This window comes from Pan paniscus, chromosome 1 (assembly GCF_029289425.2).
Source record: "Pan paniscus chromosome 1, NHGRI_mPanPan1-v2.0_pri, whole genome shotgun sequence".
Classification (NCBI taxonomy): Eukaryota; Metazoa; Chordata; class Mammalia; order Primates; family Hominidae; genus Pan; species Pan paniscus.
The window spans coordinates 75547118-75567840 of record NC_073249.2 but is presented as its reverse complement, the minus strand read 5'-3'; the positions used below and the strand labels follow the sequence as shown (position 1 = coordinate 75567840).

General features: G+C 40.7%; 1 protein-coding gene across 10 annotated transcripts in view; it reads left to right on the top strand.

Moving 5' to 3' along the window:
* The first annotated feature begins 313 nt into the window (after positions 1–313).
* RABGAP1L (RAB GTPase activating protein 1 like) overlaps positions 314–20723 on the top strand; it is an 830901-nt gene continuing 810491 nt past the window's right edge. For 4 of the 10 annotated variants that reach the window (XM_008978332.4, XM_034941037.3, XM_063603803.1 and 1 more), the window contains exon 1: positions 348–743. Coding sequence is in view for 3 of the 10 variants with exons in the window: in XM_055111246.3 (XP_054967221.1) it covers positions 14029–14064 (36 nt within the window). In the remaining 7 variants the exon portion in view is untranslated. Of the gene's footprint in view, positions 744–13849; positions 14065–20723 lie in introns of all 10 variants that reach the window. The other 6 variants (XM_063603797.1, XM_003824681.4, XM_055111246.3 and 3 more) reach the window with 5 other exon arrangements.

The following is a 20723-nucleotide window of genomic DNA, read 5'->3' as shown; positions in this document are numbered from 1 at the left end:
GTGATTTCCCTGTTCAGTCTCCCCCGAGTCTCACAGAAGGAACTAACAAGGGAGCGCTTCACAAGCACACAGACACCTTCGAACAGGCGCAGAAGAGTACTTGGTGAAAAAGTATTCTTTCAGGTGACTTTCCTTAAGATTACTGAGCATTAAGAATGAAAATATGTAAACCAGGTTTACGAGCAAGAAAATAATCTCTCCACATTCAGAGTTAATCTTCCGAACTCAGCAACTGCCAGCAGAACGCACCCCGGTCAGGGCGGGCTCGCGGGCGCGGTCCCACCCCCAGGCCCCTCCGCCGCGGAGGTTCTCTAGCGCCGCCCGTACTCCCGCCTTTCGTGCGTCCCTGCTCTAACAGCTCTGGTTCTGTCAGGACCTCACTCCTCCGCTCCCGGCGCAACCGCGGCCACGCAGCGACGTGCACGCGCGTGTGCGCCGCCGCCGCCCGGCAGAGTGGGCGCCTCCGACATCAGGAGCGCGCACGCCGCGCAGAGGGGCCTGGACGAGCGCGCTTCCGACCCGCCGCCTCCTCCTCCTCCCCTCCTTCTCGGCCCGCCCCCTCCCTCGCCTCTTCCTGCCAGGCGGCCTTTCTCCCCTCCCCTCTCAGCTCCCTCCGCCCTCCTCGGGCTCCAGCGGTGGCGGAGCGAACGGGACCGGCCCGGCTTCAGAGCGCGAGGTGGAGGGTGGAACGCGGGCGCCTGAAGGAGTTGTTGTCTCGGCAGCGCCCGCGGAGACGTGAAGAGGTGAGGCGAGGACGGCCTCCTAGGGACACGAGGGCGGCCCGGCGGCCCGGATCCGCGGGCCGAGGCTGCCTGGGTGTGTTGGCGTCGGGCTGAGCCTGGGGAGGGTCGAGATGGGGCCCCAGCCCAGGACTGGGATGCGGGAGGACCGCGGTAAGGAGGGTACGGGGCGGGTTCAGGACTGTCGGCCGCCTCCTGGACGCCGCAGTTCTCCCAGGTGGCCGCTCCTCGCGGATAGGGCGGGCGGGGTCGGCGCCCTTACCTGGGGGTGGGGTAGTGGCTTTGGCGGCCGCCTCCTCCAGCTGTGCCCTCCTGACATTGCTGCCTCGGCGGCTGCCGCCCGCTGCTACGCTGTGGCTGCTGCTGGATTCGCAGTCCCAGCCGCCCTGCGTCCGGTGGGCGAGTGGTTAGGGTATTTTCTTACCCACACGCAGGCTTCTGTACTCGACCATTTCTCTCCCTCGCCCTTCCTCTTCCTCCGCCGAGCACTTTGCTCGGCTCCTGCTGTTGATGCTTGTGGTTTTGCAGTTTGGGATGGGATGCGTTCCGGGCAGATACCTACCTGTAGGGAATGCCCCGCTTCAAAGTTGACCTCCTGAGCCATGACAAACACCTCCCCCCAACCCCCACCCAGCTTGTGAGTGCTCAGTGTCCTGATAACTGAGTCAAAGTTTCTGAGACTGGGCTAGTACTTTGCACTGGTCGCCAACGGTACAGGGCTGGGCAGTGCGTCAGCATGTGGAAAGGGGCCACCGGCTAGCGGGAGGTGGCCGGGTGCATGGGAGCTGAACTGACGGGTTTCAGATACTAGGCAGTGTGTCCAGGTCCTTGGATCTCTCAGATAGGGTTATATTAGAATATGTACCAAAACTTGGGTGGTCACTTGCAAAATTGGTTTCATGCAAGTAAACTGAAATGCCAGCCTTAACACTAATGGTAAGGAGAACTTTTGCTTGCCTGACAGATTTCAGCGCAGTTTGGAAAATGATTTTAAGGCCTTTATTTTTGGCACTGGAGGGGTTTAGGGATTTTTAATACATTTAAATTTCCTCGTGCATAGTGGGAGGTAAGTAGTTGCTTGTTAAAATTCTGAAAACACAGTTTCATGAAAACCTTCTGACTTTTCTTACAGTAGTGTTTATATTTGGCATCTTCCGTAGAATATCCATTAGTTATGATGTCAGAAGATACGGATGTGAAGTTTGCTTGTTGTGATCACATTGGAAGTGGATTTTGTTCATGGAAAATACTGGTTCACAAGCTCCTAGTACTAGAAAACTGGCCTGTGATTCATTTTCTCAGTAGAGCGTCCCTTATGAAATTGACAATGAGATTTCTAAGGAGAAAGACTAGTTGAACTTTATGTATACATTATCATCAAATTGTATTAAATGTACACCTGCCTGAGGGGTTAGCTCTAGACTTTGAGTTAGACTGGTGTCTATACTAAATCAGTTCAATAAATGCGCTGATATTATGTATTATTCATTTGGAGAGAAGTAGATAAAGCAGGGCAGAGTTTATATTTTAACATATTATGTAGCCTACATTTGCTCTGATGTGTATTATTATTATTATTATTTTTGAGACGAAGTTTCGCTCTTGATGCCCAGGCTGGAGTGCAACAGCGCGATCTCGGCTCACCACAACCTCCGCCTCCCGGGTTCAAGCGATTCTCCTGCCTCAGCTTCTTGCGTAGCTGGGACTACAGGCATGCGCCGCCACGCCTGGCTAATTTTGTATTTTTAGTACAGACGGGGTTTCTCCATGTTGGTCAGGCTGGTGGAACTGCTGACCTCAGGTGATCTGCCCGCCTCAGCCTCCCAAAGTGCTGGGATTACAGGCGTTAGCCACAGCGCCCGGCCTCTGATGTGTATTAGTAAGTCATATGGGGAGAAGTAGATGAAATAGGGTAGAGCTTATATGTGAACATATTATATAACCTACATTGTCCTCTAGAAAGCTGGAAACAAGTTAGTAAGTCTCAGTACTATTGGGGCATATGGTGAATATACAAACCAACCTAAAAAAGTGTGACTGTAAATATATGAAGTTTATTTGTTTATTTTAAAGAGACAAGGTCTCGCTCTGGCGCCCAGGCTGGAGTGCAGTGGCTCAGTCCTAGTTCTGGTCTCAAGAGATCCTCCCACCTCAGCCTCCTGAGTAGCTGGGACCACAGGCACATGCCACCAAACCTGGCTAATTTTTTGTTTTATTTTTGTAGAGTCAAGGGTCTCACCATGTTGCTCAGGCTAGTCTCCAACTCCTGGCCTCAGGCAGTCCTTGCGCCTCGGCCCCTCGAAGTGCTGGGATTACAGGCCTGAGCCAACGGTGCTTGTCCCATTTTTTTGTTTTCACCTGAGTTATTTGATGGGAATTTCTATATATTACAGTTGCGATGTTCTGAGAATTTTTGTTTCTTTGATAATTGTTTCATGATTTAGATGTTTTCTTTTTACGCTGGTAGTTATGATTTTTTTTTCCTTTGAATGAAAGAATTTTATTAGGCATGTGAAACAGGAGTTTTCATGTGATCAGCTCTCCAGTTCTAAATTTGTGACTTTTAAAAAACTTGAATTTTTTTCTTTGCCTTAACCCAAACTTGAATTTGCTCAGCCATTGTATATTTATTTGAACTCTCAGATGATACAGCATTGAAGCAGAAAGTCCTTTTATCCATGCTTTTGGAGTAATCAAAAGAAGGAATTCTGTTGTGCCAAGTAAAAATATGTGTGGGAGATAGCTAGGCTTCAAGAGATTGACTTTGAAGAGAGTAGTGGCTAAGTAGCAAAAATTTCCTATATTGAAGGTGTAGAACTGGGCCTGCATTCCAACCTACCATTGTCTTCAAGTGGGGTATGGATCATTATGACTGGTTAGAGGGGGTGTAAGCCTATGGGATTCCCAGGCACAGAGCTTGCTTATGTGTTAATTTTAATGAGTTCTATATTTTTATAACTCTTGACATATAAATGGGTCAGCCGTTGAGTCTGAGGATGACCAGCAGCCCAAGGCTATTCCAGGTGCTGGTATTTCAGAGATGGCTCAGGGGTTTCTTGTGGAGATGATCTGATGAGCATTTTGCCATTACAAACAGTGGAGGCTGAGAAAGTACGGACTTGAGCCTGAGTTATGGTAAAACATACTCATTTTTAAAGGAGAGTTTTAATGCTGATATTATAGAGAAAGACATTGTTTGACTCCTAGACTTTCAGAAGGGGAAATAATTTTGACTTTATAGTCAGTATTTGAATTGGGTATAAGTATGTGAACATCAGTGGACCCTAATAAGGAAGAGTTAATGAATTAAGAAGAGCTTGCATCTCTGAGCATCTTCTTTTTATACTTCGTTTACTTCCCATATTGCTCTTATTCAACAGATAGGATGGCATAATTGGGTATACCAAGTTTATGTGCATGCTAACTCTTTTTTGTTATCTTTTGGTGTTTTTTGGTGTACTTTTTGGGGATTTTCCTGGGAAAGTTCTAGGCATATATTCAGTTGATTTAGAGTTAGATTTGGGCTAAGATTATTAGTATACTTGAAATTCTGAGCCTTCTTATTTTCTAAATAGCTTTTAAAATAGAAAACATTTGCCAGTGCTGTTGGGCTTAAAAAAAAAAAAACCCAACAACAACACAATTCTTTATAAATACTCATGAAAAATCTGGTTACAGGCTGTGTTGTGATAGACATAGTACAGCCAAAAATATATTTAAGAAAATTCTCACCCAGTTTAGTAAGCTTAAATAAGAGGAAAATAAGACAGTTTTTTTTTTTTTAATAAAAGCCTGATTTTCCCAGAATATGAAGCCTAACAACTGTTTGCTGTGTTATTTTCCCTGTTGCCTGTTCTAAATTCAGCAAGAACTATGCATCCCTAGTCCATGGTAAAAGCTTAGTTCCAGTAGAGGATTCTTAGTAATGGAAGTCTCATTGAGGGATGCAAGGGAATTTGATTGGGAAACATCAGGCATGGAACATTTACTTTTTACTGCTCTAATTTTCTGTGTATCTGGGTATTCAGTGGGGTGGGAACATGAGCACAAATACTAGAATTATCTGGATTTTTTTTTTTATACTATGGATTTCCTCCTCTTACCCCCTACCTGCCCCCCAACCCATTGCTAAGTGAGCCATTGATAGTAGGAGTGTGTTATATCCTTCAGGTATGTAGGGCTGAACAAATGCTAAAAACCTTGGCACTTGGCTGATATTCCATAAACCAAATTCCTGCTCTGTGTAATTTGCCTTCCGGTGATATCAGTTTGTTACTCCCATTTTTGAAGAAAAATATGAATTGTGGTGAAGAGACATCTGTAACCAAGAGTAAGATTTATCAAATTATGTAGTATACATGAAGGACACCAGGAGATTGTTTACCTGAACATTTATTAAACTCATTTGACTGTGACCCACAATAAAAAATACATTTTACTTCTTGATTCCGCAAGCGCACACACACACAAAGTTGAAAGTTTGGTGAAATAATATTTATCTTTTCAGGGCCCTGCTGAGTTAGCTATAATGGCTTGCAAGACCAGTTGTGCATATCTCTTCCTATCTAGCTCTATGTCCAGTGACATCATGTTGGTAGCTCAAAATTGGTCATGGTGGGAATATTTACACCAGGAAATTCAGCAAATGGTATTCTTAGGGCTTCCCTCCTCATAGGTAGTTGTTAAACATTTATAGCACCCCACTGCTTATAACACACATTGATATATTCTGTTATTTCATTTCATTTTTAAAATGCTGGGTTTTGACTTCCAAATTAATTTTACACCCAGCTAATGGATTATAGCCTACATTTAACAACAAATACAACTAGTTTAGCCTACCCTCTTAACTTTGTAAGTGAAGGAACATACTAAGAGCCTCAAGGCCAAGGTCAGATAGTGAGTTATTAGCAAAGCCAGGGCTCTGGACTCAATCTGGAGTTGTTTCTGGTGGGCTTCTTTCCTAACCTCGCTTAGTGTGTATAAGGGATTGTGTTAATCAGTTTGAATAAAGATGGACCTTGACCCTGAGGACTTTATGCTTAGGTGGGCGATTAAATATGGAAACAACAGTGATAATGAAAGGCAGAAAGTAATGGGTGGTAAAAAGATAAAGATAAGGAACTATAAGAGTTTAGAGAGGAGGGAGAGATTACTTTTATTTTTGTTTGTTTGTTTGTTTTTTGTTTTTGACCCAGGCTGGAGTACAGTGGTACAATCTCGGCTCACTGCAACCTCCGCCTCCCGGGTTCAAGTGATTCTCCTGCGTCAGCCTCCCTGAGTAGCTGGGATTACAGGCGCCAACTGCCACACCCGGCTAATTTTTGTATTTTTAGTACAGACGGGGTTTCGCCATGTTGGCCCGGCTGGTTTTGAGCTTCTGACCTCAGGTGATCCATCCGCCTCAGCCTCCCAAAGTGCTGGGATTACAGGCGTGAGCCACCGTGCCCGGCCTACTTTTAGTTTTAAGGATAAAAGAAGAGGTGACATTTGAACTACTTTTTTTTTTTTTTTTTTAAATTTGGAGACAGCATCTCACTCCCGTTACTCAAACTGAGTGCTGTGGTGCCATCACAGCTTACTGCATCCTTGATTTCCTGGCCTCTAACAGTTCTTCTGCCTCAGCCCCCAAGTGGCTGGGACTATATAGGCACACACCAACATGCTTGGCTAATTTTTCATTACTTGTAGAGACGGGGTCTCATTATGTTGCCCAGGCTGTTCTTGAACTTCTGGACTGAAACTTTCCTCCTGCCTCGGCCTCCCAAATTGCTGGGATTACAGTTGTGAGCCACCACGCCCGGCCCCTGAACTATGCTTTGAAGAATGGGTAGGATTTGGACATGTGGAAATAGGACAACTAGTATGAGAGAAAGGCCTTTCTGGTCCAGGGGCCAGGGTGATCAAAGGTATACAAGCATAGACAGGGAAAAATGAGTAGTGAAAGAGCTAGGCAAGAAAGAGTCCGTTAGCACCAGATGGTTAAGAGCCTAGAATGCCAGTTTTCCTTTCTGCTTTTCAGTTTATCTTTCATTTTTGACTCTGGAGTAATCTAGTACTTCTTAACATTGAACAGGATTTATATATTATGATTAAAATATGATCCAGAGAGCACATAAGTATCCTTAGAGTAGAAGCTGAAGGGAAAAATTATTAGTGTTAGAGAAGCAACCTTGAGTTTACCAATCCTAAAAGTGTTGGAAAGTGAAAAATATTTTATTTGTAAGGAGAGACAGTGTTTTTTTGTTTGTTTGTTTTTTGTTTTCCTTCATTAAATAGCATCAAATTGGCTGTAGTAGAACAGGAAGCAGTTTTGAAAGTCTTTACAAGGGCCTTCTAAAATGTGATTTCTAAATGACTGGATCTTAATTTTTGGAGGCAGGTTTAGTTCAGGCAGAAGGGTAGTTTATACAGATCTGCAGCTAAGCTGAGTAGCTTTTAGAATTTAGGGCAGCAAAGCAGGGTATTTTATACAAAATCCACTTGTAAGGAATTGATGGCTTCTTTATTCCAAGAATTTTCTTAGATTTCAGCATTTATGTCTTTGACAGCCTGTATGACTGAAGATGTTTTGAAGTCTTGGATGGAACTTGCCTTGTTTCACAGGGGAATTGGGTAGCTAGAAATGAAGGTATAAATGCCAGTAAGTTGTGTCTGTTAATCAAGTTGAAGTACTGGTGGCAGTTCTCAAGCTTTTCTGTCTGCTGATGATTTCACACTTACTGCTTCTAATTAAATAGTGTGTAGTCGATTTGAAGAAGCCTTGCTTCTCTTTGACCCACCAGTTCTGTAAAGGTAAAAGCCTTCTTAGAGTGTTGCCCAGGTAACAACACATACAGAGACTGCTTAATAGCTCATCATGGAAGTGTGTGGAAAATTTTGGAAATGTTGGTAAAGAAGTTGCTATAGTAAATAACTACTTGGTTGGTAAAAAGCTGGGCTACTTCTGGATAGTTGATAAAGAGTTTTTGAGATGAGCCGTGGTTCTAAAATAAATATGAATTGTGTCATTGCCACACGATTTTCTTCAGTTATGTAAGCTCCTAATATGTAAATGTTGTCCTACCATTTTAGAAGGTGTCAGCAGTTTCATATGAACTGTTCCACAATATAGCACACCCCAAACACCACGATAAGAGTTCAAATATGGCATGGCCCAGATGCCTCACACCAGTTAAATGATAAAGCTAATCATGTCAGCACAGTGTTTTTGTTAAAGTTTTTTCCCCCTCTTTTTTGAGGCATATTAGTTTTCACGAATTGAGGTTATTAGAATCTTTCCAGATTTTCTGCCACCATTTTTTTTGTGTGTGTGGTAAAAAGTATAATGATGGTGCCCATAATTAAATTATGTAAACATTTGTAAAGATATACACGCATACACATAGTGTGCGTATATGTATGTGTAGACATACATACATATGTATTTACATATCATTAGTTCTTGGAATTTGTGGTGAAAATACACCCACCTGGCAAATGGCTGAAAACAAGTGTTCTAGCTCTTTGAAGACTACCATGTGAGTATTCACAAATATGAAAGTAATGCAAACCCAGAGGGAGGTTTTGTATGCCCAATTTCAAGAAAGGAGCACATTTTAAAAGGCAAGTATGGAATTCATTCATATACCAGTGAGGAATTTCTCAACTTCTCCTTTACCCCACACATACACCCGTTTACCATCCTCATTATTAGCAGTAAGCAAAATTAGAAGACTTTAAGAATCAGACTTCTACTAAAAGTGATACAAATAAATATTATTTTTAGAAAAAATACAAACCTGTGGTTTTGAGTTATGAAGGTTTAAGAGACACATATCACTAGTTTTTTTTATACACTACATGTAGTGTTTTCTGTGCTTCAAGATGTTGTAATTGTCATTGTGAGGCCTTTTGCTGAGAGCATTGTATAAAGGCATAGTTGTTAGAATGGTTATTAGGTGTTTCTTTGAATAGTTTATTTTTCTGTAGTCAATTTATCTTGCATACATTGATGGCCGGGGGTGGTGGCCCACACCTGTAATCCCAGCACTTTAGGAGGCCAAGGCAGGCAGATCGCTTGAGGCTAGGAGTTTGAGCCTAGCCTGGCCAAGATGGTGAAACCCCACCTCTGCTAAAAATACAAAAATTAGCCGAATGTGGTGGTGCGTGCCTGTAGTCCCAGCTACTTGGGAGGCTGAGGCACAAGAATCCCTTGAACCTGGGAGATGGAGGTTGCAGTGAGCCAAGATCGTGCTACTGCACTCCAGCCTGAGCTACAGAGTGAGACTCGGTCTCAAAAAAAAAAAAAAAAAAAAATTGAATAGAGTATACTACTTTAGTGAAAAATTGACCATTGAAAAATCAACCATTGAAGGGAGGTTATATATATATTGGCAGACAGTAGGGTTTCTGAAGTTGTTTTAGAATAATTTTGTTATTGAGCAGCTGTTTTATCACCAGACCTCATTCATTTATTATTGCTTTTTTCCATTTTTTTTTAAATCTCATGAACTGTATTCTTTCATTTTAAATCTCTCATATTTGCCCTGAAGTCAGTGGTCATATTTGGACTAATGTTTTGATTTGCTGTTGTCTGTGCAAAGATCTATTACCAAGTTGCATGGTATTGAATGGTAATTCAGTTAATGTCTTCTTCTCTCCATTCCTTTTTTCCTTCTGTATTCTAGAAGTTACCTTAACACTAGTGTGAGATTCCTGGCAAAGTTAATGGGGAAATGAAATTAAATATTACTGTTATTCAAATCCTAGGGTGACCTTTTTGCCAACACTAATGAACATAGAAAATTTTTCAGCATGAATTATGCAGCTTAAATTTTCACTGAGGCTAGGCCTCTTAAGTTTAAAAAATTAAAAGTTAAAAAATATTTATGGGGTACAAGTGCAGATTTCTTACATGTATAGATTCTTACATGTATAGATGTGGTGAAGTCTGGGCTTTTAGTATACCCATCACCCGAATATCCACCATTCTGTATGTCCATGTGTACCCATTGTTTAGCTGTCACATATAAGTGAGAACATGCAGCATTTGACTTTCTGTTTCTGAGTTATTTTACATATGATAATGTAGGCCTCTTAAGTTAAAAAACATTCTGACATGCATTTTATAGTTCTTGTCAACATTATCAATAGCTTTGATAGATGAAACAGGTTTCTCCTGTTGCAGTTGGTATCACACACAATAAATTAGCCATCCCTACCATTTGAAAATATAAAGGTGTTTTTTTTTTTGACACGGAGTCTTGCTCTGTCGCCCAGGCTGGAGTGCAGTGGCATGATCTCGGCTCACTGCAGCCTCTGACCTCTGCCTCCCAGGTTCAAGCAATTCTCCTGCCTCAGCCTCCTGAGTAGCTGGGACCACAGGCACGTGCCATCATGTCTGGTTAATTGTTGTATTTTTAGTAGTATTTTCACTATGTTGGCCAGGCTGGTCTCAAACTCCTGAACTCGTGATCTGCCAGCCTTGGCCTCCCAAAGTGCTGGGATTACAGGCGTGAGTGACTGTGCCTGGCCCAGATAAAGTTTTTTTAAAAGATAATCTAGTAATAGTAGGAAAGAGAAACCAGTTTATCAGTTAATCTAATACTTCCTATTTTGAATATAAATTTCATTGTGTTGCATGGTAACTTCATTATGTTCCACTGAGTATTTACTTTTCTAAAGACAGACCTTTAACAATTTTTCTTTTTTTTCATGTTTTGGAGACAGGGTATCTCTCTGTTGCCCAGGCTGGAGTGCAGTGGCACGGTCATAGCTCATTGCAGCCTCGAACTCCTGGGCTCAAAGCGATTCTCCAACCTTCGTCTCAGGAGTAGCTGGTGGGACTATAGGACTGTACCACCACACTCTGCTAATTTTTTAAATGGGAGTCTCCCTATGTTGCCCAGGCTGGTCTCAGACTCCTGGGTTTAAGCAGTCCTCCTGCCTCAGCCCTTCCAAGCATTGGAATTACAGATGTGAGCCACTAAACCCTGCACAATTTTTCAACTTTTGGGAATTTCACTTAGAGGAGGATAATAGTAGCTTTTAGACATTTTTATCAGTTATCCAAGGGTGGAAAAAAATACTTAAAATGCAAGTAACTACAAACATTTTTGGTTTTGTGGGAGACAGTGTAGATAGAACATAGAACCTTAATTCTTGATCTAGTGCTGCTGTGAAATTCAGAGAGAATAAGTAATTTAGACACAACTTCTTTCTCCTCTTTGCACATTAACCATGAGCTAATATTGAGTGTTTACATGGGGTAGTTATTACATAAGAAAATGTACATTATCTCGCTAATCTTCACAGTAACCATATGAGGTAGGAACGATTATAATATCATCTCCAGTTTGCAGGTGAGGAAGCAGGATTAGAGAACTTCAGTAACTTACCTAAGATCACATAGCCAGGCGCCGTGGCTCACGCCTGTAATGCCAGCACTTTGGGAGTCCGAGGTGGGCAGATCACGAGGTCAGGAGATTGAGACCATCCTGGCCACATGGTGAAACCCCATCTCTACTAAAAATACAAAAATTAACCAGGCGTGGTGGCATGTGCCTGTAATCCCAGCTGCTCGGGAGGCTGAGGTAGGAGAATCGCTTGAACCAGGGAGGCTGAGGTTGCAGTGAGCCGAGATTGCGCCACTGCACTCCAGCCTGGACAGAGTGAGACGCTGTTTCAAAAAAAAAAAAAAAAAATCACGTAGCTTGTGAGAGGCAGTTATCTCTTGCTTCTAAATCTGTCTCACAGTGACTCTCTACTACTACTCTGTATTGACAATCTTTAAATGGGATGGTACTTGTTTTGCACATTTCATAGAGTAGTTATGAGAATCAAAAAAGATAAGGTGTACAAAAGAACACACAGATGTCTCTGGTGTATTCATTTTATTGGATAATATTTGAGACACCAAAGAAATCTTTGAAATCTTGTACACATATTTGTTTGTAATCAGTAATGCTATAAAATAAGTTGAACAGATGAATATTTGAAAAGTTATCTATAAAGACATATTTTGTGTGGGTTCAAGGGATCTGTGAGTGAAAGGTAGAGGAATGCAGAAATGTAGGGATGTATTATAAAAAGTGGATCAGATGATCTCTAGCAGCCTGAATTCTTTCTGCAATGAGGAGTATATGTAAATAACAGGTGACCTATAAGATCCTTCCAACATCAATAATCTATGAGTCTTTGTTATGGGTTACTTATTTTCTGTTAGAATATCCTCAAATTAGCGAGATATGCCCAAAAGAGCTTTTTAATTTTATTTTAGCTTAGATCATCAATAATCACCATTCTTTCTTTGTCCTTTTCTAAAATTGTGTATATTTAAGGTATACAGCATGTTTTGCTATACATATACAAAACATACACAGATACAAAATCATGAAATGATTACTACAGTTAAGCAAATTAACCTATCCATCTCCTTCTATAATTTTTAAAATTGTGGTATAAGCATCTAAAATCTGTCTTAGCAAATTTTATATATACTATACAATATGAATAATTATAGACCTCACGCTATACATTAGCTCTCTAGACTTATTCATCCTACATAACTGCGAGTTTGTACCCTTTGACCTACTTATTCCCATTTCGTCCCCCTCCTTTCCCCTGGTAACTGTGGCTATACTCTTGTTTCTGCGTATTCACCTTTAAAAAAAAAAAAAAAAAGGATTTCGCTGGGTGTGGTGGCTCACGCCTGTAATCCCAGCACTTTGGGAGGCCGAGGCAGGCAGATCACGAGGTCAGGAGTTCGAGACCAGCCTGACCAAAATGGTGAAAACCTGTCTCTACTAAAAATACAAAAATTAGCCAGGCATGGTGGCATGTGCCTGTAATCCCAGCTATTTAGGAGGCTGAGGCAGCAGAATCGTTTTAACCCGGGAGGCGGAGGTTGCAGTGAGCTGAGATTATGCCACTGCACTCCAGCCTGGGCGACAGAGTGAGACTCCATCTAAATAAATAAATAAATAAAAAGTAAAAAAAAGGATTTCATATATAAATGAGATCATGTAGTGTCTTTCTTTTTGTGTCTGGCTTATTTCATTTAACATAATGTCCTCCAGGTTCATCTATGTTGTTTCAAATGACAGTATCTCCTTTTTTTTTTTTTAAGGCTGAATAATATTCCCGTGTGTGTGTGTGTGTGTGTGTGTGTGTGTGTGTGTGTATATATATATATATATGCCACAAATTCTTTATCTGTTCATCTTAGGACAGATACTTAGGTTGTTTCCATAATCTATGCTATTGTGAATAATGCTGCAATGAATATGTGAAAGCATATATCTCTATGAGGTGCTGATTTCAGTTTCTTTGGGTGTATACCCAGCAGAGGGATTGCTGGATCATAGGCAGTTCTATTTTTAATGTTTTGAGGAACTTCTATACCATTTTCCATAATGTCTGTGTAGCAATTTACATTTTCAACAACAGTGTACAAGGGTTTCCTTTTCTCCACACTTTGGCCAACACTTTTGTCTTTTTGATAATAGCCATCCAAACAGGTGTGAGGTGATAGCTCATTGTGGTTTTGATTTGCTTTTCCCTGATAATTAGTGATGTTTTCAGTGCTTTTTCATATACCTGTTGGCCCTTTGTATGTCTTCTTTGGAAAAATGTCTCTTTAGGTTCTTTACCCATTTTTTAATTGGGTTATTTCGTTTTGTTTTGTTTTTTGCTGTTGAGTTGTGAGAGTTCCTTATGTATTTTGGATATTAACCCTTTACCAGATACATAGTTTGCAAATATTTTCTCCCAGTCCATAGGCTGCCTTTTCATTTTGTTGTTTGTTTTGGAGAAGCTTTTTAGTTTGATGTAGTCCTACTTATTTATTTTTGCTTTTGTTGTTTGAGCTTTTGGTGTAGTATCCACCAATATCATTGCCAAGGCCGAACAATATCAGGGAGCTTTTCCCTTGTGTTTTCTTCTAGGGGTTTTAAGGTTTTATTATAGATATTAATGTTTACTTCTTTAAACTATTTTAGCAAACATTCTTTAAATGTCAGTTGCACTTAGATTGAATACAAATATATAATTATCTGAGTAAGATGCAGCTATGGTGTTTTGCTTTTTCCCCTCCAAGTTAAAAAGATTTTTTTTTTTTTTTTTTTAAGATGGAGTCTCACTCTTGTTGCCCAGGCTGGAGTGCAACGGCATGGTCTCGGTTCACCGTAACCTCTGCCTCCCAGGTTCCAGTGATTCTCCTGCCTCAGCCTCCCGAGTAGCTGGGATTACAGGCGTGCACCACCATGCCCGGCTAGTTTTGTATTTTTAGTAGAGATGGCGTTTCTCCATGTTGGTCAGGCTGGTCTCAAACTCCCAACCTCAGGTAATCTGCCCACCTCAGCCTCCCAAAGTGCTGGGATTACAGGCGTGAGCCACAGCACCCGGCTGTTAAAAAGATTTTTTAGAGGATGGGGTGGGTGAAATGGCTTACTATTACATTATTACATACTTGGTTCTTAATGCATTTCTTATGACTTCCTCTCAAATTTGGATTTCCTGAGTGTGCATTTTGAGAAGAAACTTAATATCATTATATATATGAAAGGTCATTTTAATTTTATGTAGTAAGTTTATGGCTTTTTATACAGTTGGTTTCATTCTCTGTCATTGTTTTTTTTTCAGCAAGTATTTATTTATAAGGTAGAATATGGGTTTTGTGCTGGAGAAGCAGAGATGAGAGATTGTTGAAGAGCTGACAGTCTTATTGGGGAAACAGATGAATAGAGAGTAGCAAGGAAGGGGCACCACAAGGTGTGTCTTCAGAAGGATATGTAAACTGGTCTGGGTTTCAAGTAAGGCTGTCTGGAATATCTGAGTTGAGTTTATAGAAAGCAAGAGGGATATTTTAGATATAGGTATGAAACTTTGAAATAGTAAGTCTTTACCTATCTAGACTCAGTGGCAGTACCTCATCTCTCTGAAACATTACAAAAGCCACCAAATAGTTGTCAGTTTAATAAGAAATTCTTTATAAATAAAGCTCTTTAGGCTGTTGCTGAGAGCTTATTTTTACTTTATATATGATACTTAAGGTTTCTAAGGTTGTAGTAGATTAAGGAGGAATAATTTACAAGCAGCAAGATGCTGCAATAAACATACTGATAACAAGACAGTGAGATTTCTGACAACATGATAGCGATGAAGAAATTGGAAAAAAATACACACACACACACACACACACACACACACACAACTGAATAAGTCATAGATAATACAAGGAAAACATCCTTGGACAACTAAATTAGCTTTAAGGGTATCAAATGTATTTGTAATACTATAGAATAATAATGAAAGTTTGCTGTGCTCTCTGTTACCAAGAAGACATGAAATATATGTCCTGTATAGTATATATATTAGTTAGGATTCTTCAGAGAAACAGAACCAATAGGATAGCTATGTGTAGATACAGATCTGTTGGAATTGGCTTACACAATTATGGAGGCTGAGAAATCCCGTGATAGGCCGTCTGCAAACTAGGGAACCAGGGAAACCAGTAGCTCATTTCAAGTCCAAAGGCCTGAGAACCAGCAGAGCCAACATTGTATTAGGTTGGTGCAAAAGTGATTGAGGTTTTTGCAAAATAACTCTCAATTCGAGGCTGAAGGCTGAAAAACTAGGGGGCTGCTGATGCAAGTCCTGGAGTCCAAAGGCTGGAGAACCTGAAGTTCTGAGGTCAGAGGGCAAGAAAGACAAATGTCTGAGCTCCAGAACAGAGAGTGAGTGAATTTGCCCTTCCTCTGCCTTTTTGTTTTATCTTATCCCCCAGCAGTTTGGATGGTGCCTGCCCACACTGGGTAAGGGTAGATCTTTCTTACTCAGTCTATTGATTCAAATGGCAGTCTCTTTGGGAAACACCCTCATAGGCAAATGCGGAAATAATGCTTTTACTAGCTATCTGGGTATCCCCTAGTTTCGTCAAGTTGACAACTAAAACTAGCTATCACAGTAAATTTATGAAGGTGTCAAAGTATTTATATTACTAAGATTTTTAAAATATGAAATAGGATGAAAACCAGGGGGTAAACTTAGTACAGTTATCAAATTGTTTTTTTCAGCATGATTGATTTCTAAAAGGCTTTGAATAACCATAGATTTAATTTTCTTGTATATGACACATACAGACCAGTAGATTATGGAATACTAGACATTGTTCAGTACAATATTATATAACTGTAGTTAGAAATTACTTAGATACCAGAGTTATGGTTCTTAACTACTTGGGTACCAAGAATTTTTAGAGAGCATGAACCATGTCGTCTATTTGTTCTGGATGGCATGAAGTTGGGGTCTGAGCATAGATATCATCTTAAAAAGCCTTTCTTGAGACTGTGGTCTCTGTTAGAAATCTCTCATTTGTGCTTTTAAAGCATTCAGTTTTCCTCTTTGTTGTCATACTAATCACATTGTATTGCAGCTTGCCTGTTTCTGCATTAGACTACAGGCTTTCTTTTTTTTTTTTTTTTTTTTTTTGGGACAGAGTCTTGCGATCTTGGCTCACTGTAACCTCCGCCTGCTGGGCTCAAGCAGTTCTCCTACCTCAACCTCCTGAGTAGGGACTACAGGCACATGCCACCACGCCTGGCTACTTTTTTTTTTTTTTTTTTTTTTTGAGACAGAGTCTTGCTCAGTTGCCCAGGCTGGAGTGCAATGGTGCGATCTCAGCTTACTGCAACCTCTGCCTCCCAGGATCAAGCGATTCTCCTGCCTCAGCCTCCTGAGTAGCTGGGATTACAGGCACCCGCCATCATGCCTGGCTACATTTTGTATTTTTGTAGAAATGGAGTTTCACCATGTTGGCCAGGCTGGTCTTGAACGCCTGACCTCAGGTGATCTGCCCTCCTTGGCCTCTCAGAGTGCTGGGATTAGAGACATGAGCCACCATGCCCAGCCAGTATTGCTTAATTCTTATAATAGTCCTGTATTACTAACAGTTTAGCGAGAAGACAGCATTGTTTTAGATTTTGCAAACCTGTGTAATGTCTGGCTTTGTAGAAGACAGACAAATTCTCATATTTGTCACTGCATTCACCCTATTGCAGTATGCTTTTTGGGTTGAAATATCCAAAGAAAAGCTGGCCTCATACGTAGCTTGTAAAGGGAGGAGTATTTTAATAGTCTTTTAAGGTAATGTTGATATTTTTCTTTCATATCACACCAGAATTCTACAGTTGGTAGTTTTATATTAATGGTTAGTTGCCATGTAAAATCTTACATCACATTAATGAACTTTTTGTAACCTGTTACATTTAAAATCCACTGGTCTGTCTTGCAGTTTGAATGGATCTTTTATCTATGCGTAATTTTATAACTCGTCATTTGTAAGGCATTGGTTCACTGATTTATGCAGATCTTTATAATATTGGCACATCTTATTATACAATATAAAGAAGTCAAGCTGGGCATGGTGGCTCACGCCTGTAATCCTAGCACTTTGGGAGGCCGAGGCGGGCGGATCGCTGGAGCTCAGGAGTTCAAGATTAGCCTGGGCAACATGGTGAAATGCTGTCTCTACCAAAAATACAAAAAACTTAGCCAGGCATGGTGGCACATGCCTGTAGTCCCAACTACTTGGGAGGCTAAGATGGGAGGATCACTTGAGCCTAGGAGGCGGAGGTTGCAGTGAGCTGACATGGCACCACCGTACTCCAGCATGGACAACAGAGGGAGACCCTTTTTCAGAAAAAAAAAAAAAAAAAAAAGGTCAACATTTGTTAATACTGCCATCAGTGTCATCAGAAAAGTCTTCTAAGGGCTGGGCATGGTGGCTCACGTGTGTAATCCCAGCACTTTGAGAGGCTAAGGCAGGCAGATCATTTGAGTCAGAAGTTTGGGACCAGTCTGACCAACATGGTGAAACCTTTACTGAAAATACAAAAAAAATTAGCTGGGCATGGTGGTGGGCGCCTGTAATCCCAGCTACTCGGGAGGCTGAAGAAGGACAATTGCTTGAACCCAGGAGGTCAAGGTTGCAGTGAACTGAGATAACACCACTGGACTCCAGCCTGGGCGACAGAGTGAGACCCTCTCTCAAAACAAAACAAAACAAAACCAACAGTGGAAAACGTTCCTATTTCTCCACAGCCTTGCCAGCATCTGTTGGTTCCTGACTTTTTAATAATTACCATTCTAACTGGCGTGAGATGGTATCTCATTTTGGTTTTGATTTGCATTTCTCTAATGACCAGTGATGATGAGCTTTTTTTCTTATGTTTGTTGGCCGCATAAATGTCTTCTTTTGAGAAGTGTCTGTTCATATCTTTCGCCTACTTTTGATGGGATTGTTTGTTTTTTTCTTGTAAATTTGTTTAAGTTTCTTGTAGATTCTGGATATTAGACCATAGTTAGATGGGTAGATTGCAAAAATTTTCTCCCGTTCTGTAGGTTGCCTATTCACTCTGATGATAGTTTCTTTTGCTGTGCAGAAGCTCTTTAGTTTAATTAGATCCCATTTGTCAATTTTGGGTTTTACTACAATTGCTTTTGGCGTTTTAGTCATGAAGTCTTTGCCCATGCCTATGTCCTGAATGGCATTGCCTAGGTTTTTTCCTAGGGTTATTATGATTTTGGGTTTTACATTTAAGTCTTTAATCCATCCTGAGTTAATTTTTGTATAAGGTGTAAGGAAGGGGTCCAGTTTCAGTTTTCTGCATATGGCTAGCCAGTTTTCCCAACGCCATTTATTAAGTAGGGAATTCTTTCCCCATTGCTTGTTTTTGTCAGGTTTGTCAAAGATCAGCTGGTTGTAGATGTGTGGTGTTATTTCCGAGGTCTCTATTCTGTTCCATTGGTCTGTATATCTGTTTTGGTAGCAGTACCATGCTGTTTTGGTTACTGTAGCCTTGTAGTATAGTTTGAAGGCAGGTAGCATGATGCCTCCAGCTTTGTTCTTTTTGCTTAAGGTTGTCTTGGCTATATGGATTGTTTTTTGGTTCCATATGAAATTTAAAGTAGTTTTTTCTAATTCTGCAAAGAAAGTCAATGGTAGCTTGATGGGAATAGCATTGAATCTATAAATTACTTTGGGCATATGGCCATTTTCACAACATTGATTCTTCCTATCCGTGAGTATGGACTGTTTTTCCATTTGTTTGTGTCCTCCCTTATTTCCTTGAGCAGTGGTTTGTAGTTCTCCTTGAAGAGGTCCTTCATCGCCCTTATAAGTTGTATTCCTAGTTATTTTATTCTCTTTGTAGCAATTGTGAATGGCCTGATTTGGCTCTCTGCTTGTCTGTTGGTGTATAGGAATGCTTGTGATTTTTGCACATTGATTTTGTATCCTGAGACTTTGCCGAAGTTGCTTATCAGCTTAAGGAGTTTTTGGGCTGAGATGGATGGTGGCAGTATAAATTAGTTCAGCCATTGTGGAAGACAGTGTGTCAATTCCTGAAGGATAAAGAACCAGCAATACCATTTGACCCAGCAATCTCATTACTGGGTATATACCCAAAGGATTATAAATCATTCTGCCATAAAGACAGATGCACACGTATGTTTATTGCAGCACTATTTACAATAGCAAAGACTTGGAACGAACCCAGATGCCCATCAGTGATAGACTGGATAAAGAAAATGTGGCACATATACACCATGGAATACTATGCAGCCATAAAAAAGAATGAGTTCATGCCCTTGGCAGGGACATGGATGAAGCTGGAAGCCATCATTCTCAACAAACTAACAAAGGAACAGAAAACCAAACACCGAATGTTCTCACTCATAAGTGGGAGTTGAACAGTGAGAACACATGGACCCAGGCAGGGGAACATCACATACTGGGGCCTATTGGGGGTTGGGAGGCAAGGGAAGGGAGAGCATTAGGAAAAACAGGTAATGCATGCAGGGCTTAAAACCTAGGTGACGGGTTGATAGGTGCAGCAAACCACCATGGCACATGTATACCTATGTAACAAGCCTGCACATTCTGCACATGTATCCCAAAACTGAAAGTAAAACAAACAAAAACAAAACAAAACAAAACAATCCCAGAAAAGTCTTTTAAGTAGTGTGAGGCTGTTAAGCTAGTTTTTTTTTATTTTTTATTTTTCAAGAGACAGGGTCTTGCTGTGTTGCCCAGGCTGTACTCAAACTCTTGGGGCTCAAGCGATCCTCTTGCCTTAGCCTAAGCTGATTTTTTTTTTGCTTGAAGCTAAAATTTTATCATTGGCAACAAATACTGTCAGTTCTTTTCTTCGAATTGACTGTGTTAGCTTGTTCCATTGAGAGAAAATGTCTTCCAAATACCCAAGTCCTTACAACTATAGTTTGTCAGTTAGTTGTTCTTTAAAGTAAAAATGGTACTCTGTGAAGAAAATGGTTAATTTAACTTGCCACTCAAACAATTGCACAAGTGCATTTTCTTCTGAAAACTATTATACTTTGGTGTGCAGCAGAAATACTTTGTGTATTTCCTACTTTGTCACATAGAATGTTAAAAAGATGTGTGCTCAAAAGGTTGGAGACAATTTTTACTGTTTCATTAAAGACAGTCTTAGCACGTGCACACACACACACACACACACACACACACTTTTTAACTGAGCATATATGGTTGTACAGTGACTACCAGTATACTTTGGTGCTGCTGTTTCATTTGTGTTAAGACACCAGCAATCTTACCCACCATTGCTTTTGCATCATCACATTAGCACAGTGAAAAAAGCAAATAATGTCTTAGTATTATTAGGAAAATTGCTCTGACCTTATGAACTCTCTGAAAGGGTCTTGGGGGACTTCTGGGGTCCATGGACCACACTTTGGGAATAGCTGGAATAGAGCAAGCCCTGTATAAGCCCAGCAATTTGTTGTTCAATGTTACTTTTTCATCTTATGTATGCATTTAATGTAGAAAATAATATGTTAGTAGTATTCAAGATTTTGGACATTTGTTAAAGTCTCAGAATATATTCCTTGGAGATAGCAAGAGTATGCTGGAGCAAACATTTTTTAAATAACTTCATTGAAACATGTTTTATAATGCATATT